Genomic DNA, 13,395 nt, shown 5'->3' with positions numbered 1-13,395 from the left:
GAGTGGGTAAATTATGCAGTATTAAATAGCTCAGACCAAGAGCTTAAAGTGTGTTTGGGTTCTTTTTTTTTTTTTTTTTTTTTTTTTTTAAACGAGTAAAGTTTCCATTCTTGTAACTTTGCTTTTTCCTTTGCTCCTCCTGTCTAGCTTTTAATAACCCACGAGCAGGGCAACTGGGCAGGTTATTACCAAACCAGAATTTACCACTTGACATCGCACTGCAGAACCCAACAGGTGCAGGAACTTTCCCACCCATAAGAACGAGTAGCCCTTACTCAGTGATACCTCAGCCGGGACTGATGGGCAGGAATGAAGGGATGATAGGAAGTCAAGGAACTTTAGGCACCAGTAGCACAGGTAAGACAACTTTCCATTTTTTAAAATATACTTCAGTAGCAGACTATAGCACGTGTAACTTAATGTTGCGGTTATTACATGTACAGGTAATGATAAGTACTTTCCAAAGAAAGTCTGGGAAAAATCATGTTTCGTGGGCTGTTATTTATTGACATATTTATTTTGAATTTCTGTTTCTGCATATATTTAGTCCTGCTCTTTGTGCACTGCTTTTCACTTACCTGTAAACCTCTAGATGAACACATTGTACCGGCAGTCAGAGTCTGTTCACATCAATGTTCCAGATTCAGCTGGGGCTTAGATAGGTAAAGATCCAATCTTTCTGCCTCAAAAAAAGCAAATAAGTGAACCACTTCTCTGTAGAGGTAGTTCTTTCAAAGCAAAATTGTGGGCAGTACTGTTGCCTTTGTGATGTGTATCTCTGCAGACCTTGGTTTTGCCCTTGGTTATCCTTTATTTATTAGCCTTAGTTCTCATTTTAAATTAAAAAAAAATTGTAATGTTTTAATCATTTTTTGAAACTTTTTGCAAACCATCAGATGTTACAGTGGTATTTCTTAGCTTTTGTTGTGGATTATGCCTGATCTGTAGTGCATTGATTTCTTCCTGTTGCCCTAATACTGTACAAATATACCATAGGGGGTTTCACAAGAAAAGTCTGGCTGATGGACTTATTTCAACTAGTACGTATTCTGAGACTGTCCAAGTGTACAACAACTGCTAAGAACTCTGAGTAACTAAATGGGTATTGTAAGTCCTTTCAGCTGGCTATTCACTGTCAAAATTTTATATTTAGTTTGCATTGGTATTAAAAAAGACATGCTGCCAGACACTGAAATATCCTGTTTAAGCAGTTTAGAGGTCAATTTGTAGTCTTTCAAGTGTTCTACTACTTTCATGTTCTGTATACATATTAGAGGATGTTATTCATCTTATGTTTACAAGTTAGAGAGTATTATCTGTGTTCCTGCCATTTGCTCTAGCACACCACATATTTCAGCTGATAGAATATGTACACAAATCGAACAAACCTGAGAATGTAACACTGAAGCAAATTTTGTACAGCTGCTGAAACAATGACCCTCTTCAGAGGGTTTTTCTTCTTGGTTATATATCACCAAATAATTGAAGTGACGAGTAATAATTTTTTATGTGGCTTTTAGTATTCATTTAAGGATGCTGCAAAATGCAGCTGGGGAGACCAGTAGTCTGATTTGAAATCAGTATTTTGTCTGCTCTCTTGACTGTATAAAATTGACATGTATAAATACTATGAATGTATGTCTTTGGGTTTGGGGGGATTTTGTGTTAGGGTTTGGTTGGGGTTTTTTTTTGCTACTGTCAGAGTGTAGTACTCTATATATTCCAAGTGTAAATAAACTGTATCAGTTGTTTACAGTAGATGTAGGAGGACTTCCCCTAAAATAACGGTAATGAACTTCAGCATCTATCGGAAAGTTCCTGTGAGTAATTTCCCTGCATCATATATTGGTTCGAAATTGTCTGGGTTAGCCTTGAAGCTAAGAAGGCTCTAGGTCCCGAATGAAAGGACTCATGAAAAGATGTTTGCAGAATGCGAATTTAAATGTAATCCTCCTAATTTGTAAGTGTGTGTAGCGATTACATGTTGTTACTCAAGTCTTCATTCTCACTTAGCACTTGGAAAGTAAAGCACTGGCACGCACACTAGCAAACGTGATTCATTTCCTGAGGAAGGAAGTTAGGGTTATCCACACACCCTCGGCACCTGTTGCAAACTACATGTGGGAACACTTACTCCGAATTCCGAATTTACATTTCAGCAGTGATAAAAGGATCTTCCTCATGTAATATGTATGATAATCTCCAGTCCCTTGACTAAGCAGCATAAGGCATCATTCTGTAGCTTTGCACATCTGGACAAGCAGTTGTGGTACAATGTGCTTTGAGTGAAACTACTGCATTTTCGTCGCTAAAAATGCAGCTCATCAGGCAGTTGTAATGCTAAAGCTGTTCTGAATTGTGTGCCGGCACCTAAATCTGTTTGGCTTTTGTGCAGGAATGATCAGTGGCAGCGCCCCTCGGCCTGCCATGACATCTGGAGATTGGGGAAGCCAGGCTCCTGCTGTGAGGGTGACCTGCGCACCCACAGCTAGTGCCATGAACAGGCCGGTGCAAGCAGGCATGATCCGCAACCCCACGGCCAGCATCCCCTTGAGACCCAGCAACCAGCCTGGCCCAAGGCAGATGCTTCCCTCTCAGGTCATGAATATGGGTAAGTGTGGAGTTGTGCTTTTTTGCATAGGCCGGATTGTCAAAGATGAAGCGGAGAAAAAAAAAAACCAACAGACTCACTTCAGTTATAGATTTGATGAGAATCATATTCCACAGTGAAAGTTGCCTGTGTAAGTGGGAAGGAAGGTGTGTAAAACACTAACTTTTAACACATATATTGATATGAACAATCCCTGCTACTCTGTAGCTCCACAGTGGTGTGGCCAAAGAAAGATGATATGAAATTGCTCTTGTTCGTTGAAGATACGGGGGTTTTAAAGAGGAAGTACCAGGAATATTATCGTTGTTCTTGGTCACTTTTAAAGCAAGCACATTATTATGTTGACTCTATATGCTGTCTTTTTTATGCTTATCTTACTCATTTTTTGCATCTGTGGTGTCATATCTGCTGGTTTGTGGTTTTGCACCACTTTCGAGTTCTCATGTTATTTTCTCAAATTTTAAAAGACATTTTTAACAAAAAAAAAAACAATCCTTTTAAATGTAATGTTACTGAAGTCTTAATGGTTTTGTTTGCTTTTACTGTAACATAGATAATTCAGTGGATGTAATTAACATGAAAGTAGATTATTTTCACAAAAGTTATGTGGTTATTTTTCCTTGATTAGGGCCATCCGAACTGGAGATGAACATAGGAGGACCTCAGTATAGCCAACAGCAGGCACCTCCAAATCAGACTGCACCCTGGCCAGACAGCATCTTGCCTATAGATCAGGCAACTTTCGGTAGCCAGAACAGGTGAGTCTTACTGTCGCATCAAACGATGGAGAGATTTCACAGGCCCATATTTTGTACACTTCATGGAAACAAAGCCCTACATAAAATCTTTACCAAATGTGTATCCGTTTAATACTTGTAGTATTTTATGCTCACGCAATGCGTACATGTTCCAGTACTACTTATAAATGTTCTCTTTGCCATTTAATGCCTTGGAAGAATTGAAAGTTCTGTATCACAATGAATGCTGCCAATGCTTTGGGTAGTTGGACCACTTTCACCTCTCAAGTATTAATATGGGCATGATTCTGTCTGGTTTTCCTGGTTTTATTGTTAACAATTATACTTAACGCTGAATGTGGAAAAATGCCAGAGCCTTTGTAGTTACAACATAGCTGTCTTTTCCTGCAACAGGGTAGCGTTTTAACTAGTGCAAGACATCGTTAATTTCTGTTTTGTTTGGGGTTTTTTAATTTACCTAAATTCTGTAAAAGGTGAGGAAGGAAAGATGAAGTGAAATGGAGGGTGCTTCTTCCCTGAAGTTAGCTCCTTCTCAGGTATCCAGAACCACAATTTGATCAGAAGTTATTAATTCATCTGTAATATATTAACTTTGTTCATTATTAAGGTTTCTAAATAATGCCATAACTATGAAAACCAATTTATACTTCTTTAAAAAAGGCATGCCTTCTCCAAGAAGTTTGCTGCTTAAATTAGAGAAACTGTATGTGTGTGTGTATATATATATGTGTGTATATATATATATATGGACTGTGTAAGTGATACAAAATGGACAGCTAAAGGAGTAGTGTTGAAATCTTTTGAATTGTATGAGTTGGGATAGTTTTCAGTAGTAAATGGGAGGAGTGCCGAAAAGAAAAGAGGAAGCAGCTGGAAAAAGTGTTTGATGAAAGATTAATCTTCTGACTACATTCTCTTAATTTTCACTATGAAAGGATGTCCAAAAATATTAATTTGTGTGGCATGTTCTCTTTTACTTTTCTAACTTTTTCATGCTTTTCACGATGTGCTAATTTTCCCCCACTTAGGTTGTCCATATGCCAAAAGCACTGTTTGTGTAACTTAATTATTCACTTAAGAAATTACACCATAACATAAAATACAGGGCCATATTTGGTCAGCAAGCCAGGCAGATAATTCTTCCATTTTGTTACCTTTGCATTTCTCATAATTTCCCTGTAGTTGAAGATAGTGAAAAAAAATTCCCATTGCATTGCATCTGAAAGTAATCATATTTTGATCATTTACACTTAGAGATGACGGATTATTTGGTGCTGCCATTTTTTTGTTTTATTAATCCCCGAGATTTGTATTTTTATAATCTGATTTATCATCATGAGTTAAATTTTATAAAAGTTGTGAGTAAAAATAATTCTTTCAGAGAAAAATTGAACATTATTATTGTGGTGTATAAGAGAAATGGTGAAAACACAGAAATTAATGTCATTGTTTAACATACAGAATTTGACAATTTTTTTTTTATGTATAAACTTTGTTTTACCATATATACTCATGCCCATTTACAATTTGAGAGGTTTTTTTTTGCTAGCCCCATCGATTATTTTTCCAGATCATAGATCCCTTCTTATAAGTCATCTTTAAAGTTTTCAAGCAATTTGATTCAAATTATTTTTTTGCCCTTTTACTGATTTATAATTCCATCTCTGAGAATTATAGAAACTTCTCTATATATGAGATTGATTAATACTTTGTGATGTTTTAAAGGTATGTCATATACATGCTTTTTTTTTTTATTTTTAGTCCAAGGTCTAATTTAAAAGAACTATGTTTTTGTTAGTTTTCCTGCTTGCCATCCTTGGGGTTTTTAGGTGTGTAGCCTGACAATGCAGATCTCTCTTCTGCTTAGCTTAGACATAGAGATTAGACTTCCATGGCAACCATATATCTCATTATGGAAACTAAATACACAAACATGTTTCTTTGTTTTTCCAAACAGATATGTAAAAAGGGTTCACATATAGTGATGTTTCCTCCCTCCATGTGAGACCGCTTTTGTTGTCTCTGAGTAATTATCTGGGATGAGATTCTGCCATGATGTGCACATATAGTAATTGCCCTTGCTTGCAGAATGCTGTGCTCTTTATATTTTCTATTGTAGTCTTGTAGTATTGTGTGTGAAGTAGGGCTCATGTGTGAACTGCAAAACAAAAATGTCATTTGGCTGCAAATAAGGTGTTATTTCAGTTTTAGTTTGTTACTCAGTAAGTTTTGTCCTTTGGGTTTGGAATAAACCTTTATTCTGCCTTTGTAACTGTTGAGTGTGCTTTGCATACAAATTCAGGGGTGAGGTACGCAGGGTTTATAGAGCCGGCACACTCTGCCTGACAGTATCCAGATTCTTGCTGACACCTTTCTGAGGCACATAACCAAGGTGCATAAACTGGTACCCAAGTGTGCAATTCCATAAGGTGGTTTAGGCTGATGCAGCGTTTTGCTGCAAAGAAAAAGGGGAATGTCCTTTTCTCCCTGCTCCCTCATTCTTCTGGCCGGCTCTTCCAGATGTTCAGTTTGTACGAGCTCAGATAGTCCTTGGACCCCTCTGTGACCTCTTCGACTTGCTTAGTCTGATAGAAAACCAATTAAGAAGAGTATCTGTGGAAATCTTTTTCTACTTGTGACAGTATACTTAACATCTAAAATTCAAAGTTACAATTAGTTAAAAAAAAATTATTTGGTCTTTTGTGTTCAGTGACTGTATTCTATACTGACTTCTGTGCTCCTCTGTTGACTCTGTAACGTGAAATCGGCACTCGGCTGTACCTTTGGTCTGCTTGCTCATTTGTCACCTATATCATGCTTGTAGGGTCTTGACAGGCATCAGTCATGGTATTTAGCCATTTCTTTCGGTAACATAACTTTCATTCAGAATAGTTTTCTGAACAAAATTGGCAGTGAGTAAATAATTTCTGTCTCCACTTGTTAGTTCAATTTGAGTACTAATCCTCTGATATTATTTCTTGTTTTTCAGCAGCTGTTTACCAACGCTGTGCTCATGTTTTGACAGGCAACCGTTTGGCAGCTCACCAGATGATCTCTTGTGTAATCATCCTTCATCAGAGTCACCAAGTGATGAGGGTGCTCTCCTGGATCAGCTTTACATGGCATTAAGGAATTTTGATGGTTTAGAAGAAATCGACAGGGCTCTAGGAATACCTGAACTAGTTAGCCAGGTACACTGGACGTTGCATTGCATGTACTCAGTATTGCATTTAAAGGATACAATGTCAAGGTGGAGGTAAAACGTGTGTTGAAAAAGGGAATTATAAAACACTTACTGCAAGCTAGGATGGAGTTACGTATTTTGGTGGGAGTCCATCTAACAGCTCAGGGTCACCTGGAAAGCTTCCTTCAGCCCCAGGTTTAGTATTCCTTCCTCTCCCTTGCCACACTTGTCTAGCTCTCCTGCTTCTGACCTGTGGTGAGCCACTTCATTTTATGCAACTCACCTGACCAAAACCAAAAAATTAACAGATTTCAGCTGATCTGATCAGAGGAACAACTCTGTGTAGGAGAAAGGTAAGATCACAGCCAGCAACGGGATATAGGAAAGAAGAAAAAAGAACATGAAGACCTAGGAGCAGAGGAGCAAGATCAAGACCTTTGTGTGATGGGAGCAACAAACTTTTCATGAGCAAACCTGTAACTTGTAATTTCACCCATAATTTTTCCCATAGTTGATTAATGTGTGTTAAGGGACAAGTTTCATCTGAAGCAGCTGATTTCACTCCAAGCACCTAAAACTGTAGTTTTTTTAAAATTACAAACAAGCTTCCTAAACTTTGCAGCATGAATTTGTTCAATTATTTTTCATCTGGTTTTTTTCCCCACTGTTATTTTGTTTAGCATCCAGTTGGTTCTTTTCCATTTCAGTCTTACGTGATGCAAAAATGTATGCTAAAAAAAAAAACAAAAAGAAAAAAAAAACCAAACAAACCTGAGGGGGAAAAGTTAGTACTTGATGTTTCTGGTATCAAAATGGTATTTCCAGAAACAGCTGTATGTGTCTATGATGACTTCATATTCTCAGAGAAGACTAGAATACCTATTTCATTTCCCAGCACTCATCAGTGACCTGAGCACTTCTGAACTAGCTCTTCATTTTAGATATGAACTAGGACCAGGGAAATCCTGCTTTGGACATGTAGAAGCTATCTCCAAGCCCATTTGGTATAACATAGAATTCGATGAGGTGTTAAGCTGGAGATACAATTTATTGGTGAACTTCAGTTTTGCAATGTGAAACTTTCACGCAATCTGACATAGCTTTTGAAATACTACCGCCAAAAAAAAAAAAAAGGAATAATGTTTTATTTCAAACTAAGTTTCTCAGTGAAAACAGTTAAAGAATTTTGCAGATAAGAGAACTGTTGCATTTTAGAATATGTTTTTAAAATATCCATCAAACATTTTATAGGAGCTTAAAGTCTTTCTTTCATGAGGGCACTGAAATTTATATTAACTTGATTTCCAAGTCAATGTGGAATAAGCTATAAAATTATTCTGGCTAGAGCAAATATTAGGGGAGTATCTAGAATGGAGTTTAGAATTGTGTTAGCTTTTTTATGCTAATAGATAATCAGTTTGTGCGAAAGTGCCCTGAAAGAATTAGGCACTCTGTTCACATTAGCTTCTGTAATAGTTTCAGGCATCTTTATTTGAAGTCATTATTTTGTTTAAAGATACTGATAAAAATCTACTTTCTTATCCTTATTCATTTGTAGCATCTTTGAATTTGTCTCAGATTCAATGGCAAAAATATGCTGGCATCACTTCATTTACAGATTTTCATACAGCATTTGTCATTTCATTAGCAGAATGATACAATGGCTGTGTTAAGAACATGACAAAGATTGTGGGTCTTTTTTTGGGGAAAAAAAAAAAAAAGAAGACATAGGAGTTTGCGTCCATGAATATGTTTTGACATTCAAAAATACAATTATATTTATTTTTAAGTTTTATATTTAGGTAAAGAAAATTTGTTTAATTTTCTGTTTAAAAACATTCACAGCCTAGAAGGTTGGTTTTGCAGGGTGGCTGTTATTAGTCTCGTGTAATCCTATGAAAAGTCATATCCCGCCAACTGTCTCTGTTGTTCACATATTTCTGCAGAGCCAAGGTGTCGACCCAGAGACCTTCCCCAACCAGGACTCAAGCATCCTGATGGAGCAGAAGGCTCCAGTGTTCTCCCAGCAGTACGCGGCGCAGGCTCAGATGGCGCAGGGCAGCTACGCGCCCATGCAGGACCCAAGCTTCCACCCCATGGGGCAGCGCCCGGGGTACGCAGCCCTGCGCATGCAGCCCCGGCCTGGCCTCCGACCCGCCGGCATCGTGCAGAACCAGCCAAACCAGCTGCGGCTCCAGCTGCAGCACAGGCTCCAGGCACAGCAGGTACGTCCCCTTCCATGCCCAGTTCCACGCTGGCGTGGGCGCCTCTCCTGGGCAGCACCTACTGACTGTCAGCTTGCTCCAAACAGAACCCGGTCTTAAGCGTGTACCCTGTTTTATTATAGCTTAATTCCACTTTTAAACTAAAGACACTAGCCATAATGAGTTTTGCCGGGACACCACCTTGCACGTTCTCTGTTCCGATCTTTTTTTTCCCCCTTTCCATTATTATTTCTATAATACTGTGCAAGAATGTGCCTAGTATTTAAGCCTAGGTCTCACTAATTCTTTGAGCAAGGCTTCAGTGATGCTTTTTGTTATATGAGTCTCTTTCTGTTTGTTATATCTTGACTCTTCCAGCAATCTAAGTGCTTTCATTGCTACCTGTTACCTACATCCTTTTTTTTTTTTTTTGGCCTTTGTTTACTTTTGAGGATAATTTTTAAATGTATAGATTTGTAGTACTATAAATAAGATACTAATGCTTTTCTAGTGGAGGAGAAAAGATAATTTCTGCCTTCACACATCACACAATAAGGTCTAATTCAGAGTAAACCTCAACAGTCCAGTCCCAATCTCAAAAAGGGTAGGAACTGTAAAGGCAGTATATTTGGTAAGCAGCTTAGTGCCTGTGTTGTTATTTGTATGGTGTATTGTCTTCTTAAGAAACAGGATTCTGTGAATGCTAATAGGACTTGGAAAACTAGTGCCTGCTTGCCTATGTAAAACTAGATCCTTAAACCAACTGATCAGGGAAGTAAATGTATATACCTCTGTATACAAAATTTCCCTTTTCTTGTTTTCCTTCTAAGAACTGTTGCTTTTTGGCATTGGTTTGGGGTTTTTTTTCCCTTTAGAACCGGCAGCCACTGATAAATCAGATCAGCAGCGTCTCCAATATGAATCTGTCTTTGAGACCTGGAGTGCCAACACAGGTGAGAGAAACAGTACTTCAAAAAAAAAATACTTGGTTTTCTTCTTTCTCCCTCCAATTAAATAGAGTAGAAATGCTATGTGATAAATACATACAATAAATTCTAAAGCTTGAATACAAATAATACAGTCTATATGGAAAGAAGTATTTTACTGTTTTATTTCTGGGACTCTTTCCCATATGTATGTGGGGTGGATGCTTGTTTACTACAGATATAACTGCATTTTTAACCAAGCTTCTCATTTCCTAAAGATCCTTTTTTTTTTTTTTTTAATGAGCTACTCTATTTGTAATTACAAATTGCTGCAACATTAAACACTGGTATTATTTCAGTTACTGACTCTTTCACTGCTGGAAGTCTTTCCCAGCATAAGTATTAATAAGATTATTTTCTCCCCTTTAGTATTATTTTTAGTTATGTGGTGGGGGAATAAAAGAGCTGGAATCTTCTAGATTGCTCCAGTGGAGATGCCTCCACTGGTCAGGTTGCCTTAGAAGGGGTTATTGATAGGTGGTGGTGGTTTTCCCTGCAGGGCCCTATCAACGCGCAGATGCTGGCGCAGAGGCAGCGGGAGATCCTGAGCCAGCACCTACGGCAGCGGCAGATGCAGCAGCAGCAGCAGCAGGTGCAGCAGCAGCGGACGCTGATGATGCGAGGACAGGGCTTGAGCATGACCCCCAGCATGGTGGCCACTGGTGGCATACCAGCAACCATGAGCAATCCACGGATCCCGCAAGCAAATGCACAGCAGTTTCCATTTCCTCCAAACTACGGTACTGGTTACAACCCCCCAGTGCATTTCAGCAGTGTCTTTATTTCCCTGTGTCCTCCCCAGTGCTAGGTCCAAGGCCTGCTCCCACAGGCCCTTGCCTGGCTCCCTGAGAACGATAGGAAACGTGAAGCTTCAGGCCCCTTGGTAATCCTCAAATGTGACATGGTACCTTCCACTTTCCTAGCTCTAGTACCACATATTCTCTGAGCACTGCTCTTTTTTTGAGCAATAGCAGAAGTGTGATGTGTGTGTGCGCGTATATCTATACGTATAAACACATACAGATGTGTATGCACACAGGAACACGTCTATGTCTATGTATTGGCTCGGTGGACTCTGAATTTTGACTACCCTCAACAAACCAATATATACAGTAAAAAGTGCAAATGAATAAAAAGATATGAATTGATGCTGGAAAACAGCATAAGGGGCCAGAAGCTTCACCAGAAGCAAATATGTACATAATCTTCTAAATTGTTTTTATATCAGTGGGGATTTTTTGCATTTTGGTAGTGAGATATTGCTTAAATATCAGGTAGATTCTTCCCTTCCAAAAAAAATTCATGTGTGCATTATAATGTAACATTAGCAACTAACAATTTAGTTTAAATAATAAAAATTCATTTAAGATTAGGTATTCCCTTCCCTGTCCTTAAACTTTTTGTTGGTATGTTTTACAAAGCTGTCTACTGCCTTGTTCTGGGGGTGCATGGGACAGTTACCCCCATATGGCTACTGTTATACAGCTTCTTTATTTATAAGTACTGTATAAGTTATATTACAATTATATTAAATAACATGAAATGTGCAAGTTCTGCTGATATAACAAATTATGTCCGTCCAATTCTAAATTTGCTGTCTGCTCTTACTGACCCGTTATCCTTCACAGCAGTAAGAAGTCAAGTTAGGCAGACGGTGATACAGGACTGTATTTCACACCACCTGATTCTTACGCCAGCATTAAGGGTGACTTGTTTCTGTTGAGTATGATGTTCTTTATGAACTTAAACAAGACCGAAATGACTTGGTTTAAAACAAGATTTCTGCACACAATTGGCATGTAACAGCTTAAATTTAGATTTTCTTTGCATCTAGATTTTTTTTTTCCATTTTACAAAGTCATTAAATGCTTGCACAAAATGTCATTGCCTATTTTTGCAGTGACACAGAAACAGAGACACTAAGGTTTTAGGAACTTCAGAAAAAGTTGAAAATTATAGCCTAAACGGTGCCATATAGTGGACGGGTCATGCATAACTTTCACCAAAATGAATTTATAGACAGAAGCAAAATGTTTTATTTGTTGTTTTGAATACAGTTTCTGAAAAAAAACAGTCACTTGCCAATGTTTTTGTTTTCATATGTAGAGAGGAGAGACCACTTGTATGAGCAGGACATGCAGGTAGCTAACATACTTAGGCAAAATTATTTTTTTAAAGTTACACATAAGTATTAGTTGATCTCTTGCTTTTAATCTAGATCCCACAATAAGACACAAGATTATAGGTTCCACATGACATAAGTAGGACTGTGTAAAGACATGTCTGCAGGTATGAGCTCTTGGCTTGTGTTAACTTCAAATGTACACTGGCTAAATTTCTCGTTTTCTTCTTCAGGTATTAGTCAGCAGCCTGATCCAGGCTTCACAGGGGCCACCACTCCTCAGAGTCCACTGATGTCCCCACGACTGGCTCATACTCAAAGCCCCATGATTCAGCAGTCTCAGGCTAATCCTGCCTATCAGTCCTCTACGGAGATGAATGGGTGGGCACAAGGGAATATGGGTGGAAACAGGTAAATCCAGAACAAAACCAAAATGAACACACAGAGTAATGGGGTCATTTATGGTCTACACTTATTTATGGGGTCGTTTATATGCAATTGTTTGCTTGTTTGTTTGTTGTTAACTATTAACCTAAAAGAGATTTCTTTTCAATTTGGCTTGACGCGTTGGTTTATATTCTGTCTTTATACAAGGCAAAGTGAGTGCATAGCTAAAAGACCTGCATCCACACAATGCATTGCTTTGTCTGTGATAACTGAAGGACTGTGTGTCCTTAAGAAGCACCTCTGCTGCACTGTGAGCTCCAGCCCCTAACATTTGTGTGGATGCATTTCTTCCGCATACGATTTCCATGTGCTCCCACACTGCTTTCCACATGGCTGGATCAGCTGAGCTGGAGCCTATGCATTCCCTACTTCTCTGGAGTTGCGATGACTGGATATCACCTCCCACTTTAAACGCTGGAGTGTAACCAGGTTCAGTCCATTAGCGCTTGCACATACTGGGGGTCAGCATAAAACTGTCATTCTCTGAGAGCATTGTAGCATGCCTCATGCATGCAGTCACCTTTTCAGTTGAGGCCCATGCCCCAGTCGGTATAGCTCTAATAATCAGTCTGTCCACGTTGAATGGGCTGGGTGTTGAACACTATCAGTAGGCAGCAAGGAGCTTCCAGATGGCAGCGATCTGTGCTTTTCACTGGAAGACAGGAAGAGCCATCAGGCTGGTGTACAGCCTGTATCACTTGACACTGGGGTGCGCACAGTTGTCTCTAGCACAGTGCTTTCGTCATCCTGAAGTTCTCAGGCTGCTTTAACTATCCCACCCCAGCAACAAATCATTTTCTTGCTGGTTGACAAAGATTTAATAAACCCAGAAAAACAGTATTTCCATGACAAGGCCGATCCAAATTCCCCTTAAAGCAACTGAATCCTCATCCTTGTCCATGCCTCTTCCTCACTGTCTTCCTGAAGCATCTGCAGGAGGCACAGCTACCGCTGTCGTGGCTTCTACTGAAACGGCAGCAGGGGCAGCTGGATAAGACTAATGGTTGGCTTGCTAAACTGCAGCTCTACGGCGGAGACATGTCAAATGCGTTTACACAAGCCACTGAGTATTCACAATGACCT

At 39.0% G+C, this 13,395-nt stretch overlaps 1 protein-coding gene across 3 annotated transcripts in view; it reads left to right on the top strand.

Annotated features, from left to right (window-relative positions):
- Positions 1-13,395, top strand: part of NCOA2 (nuclear receptor coactivator 2) — a 195,561-nt gene that overhangs the window by 167,143 nt on the left and 15,023 nt on the right. For all 3 annotated transcript variants that reach the window (XM_086740927.1, XM_086740926.1, XM_086740925.1), the window contains 8 exons: positions 148-357; positions 2,396-2,611; positions 3,240-3,369; positions 6,395-6,560; positions 8,500-8,778; positions 9,633-9,710; positions 10,243-10,483; positions 12,099-12,276. In XM_086740927.1, coding sequence (XP_086597053.1) covers positions 148-357; positions 2,396-2,611; positions 3,240-3,369; positions 6,395-6,560; positions 8,500-8,778; positions 9,633-9,710; positions 10,243-10,483; positions 12,099-12,276 — 1,498 coding nt within the window. The remainder of the gene's footprint in view (positions 1-147; positions 358-2,395; positions 2,612-3,239; positions 3,370-6,394; positions 6,561-8,499; positions 8,779-9,632; positions 9,711-10,242; positions 10,484-12,098; positions 12,277-13,395) is intronic.

The sequence above is a fragment of the Chlamydotis macqueenii genome, chromosome 2, assembly GCF_036417535.1.
Source record: "Chlamydotis macqueenii isolate bChlMac1 chromosome 2, bChlMac1.mat, whole genome shotgun sequence".
Classification (NCBI taxonomy): Eukaryota; Metazoa; Chordata; class Aves; order Otidiformes; family Otididae; genus Chlamydotis; species Chlamydotis macqueenii.
The sequence above is the reverse complement of the archived record's forward strand: the minus strand, read 5'-3'. Positions and strand labels throughout refer to the sequence as shown.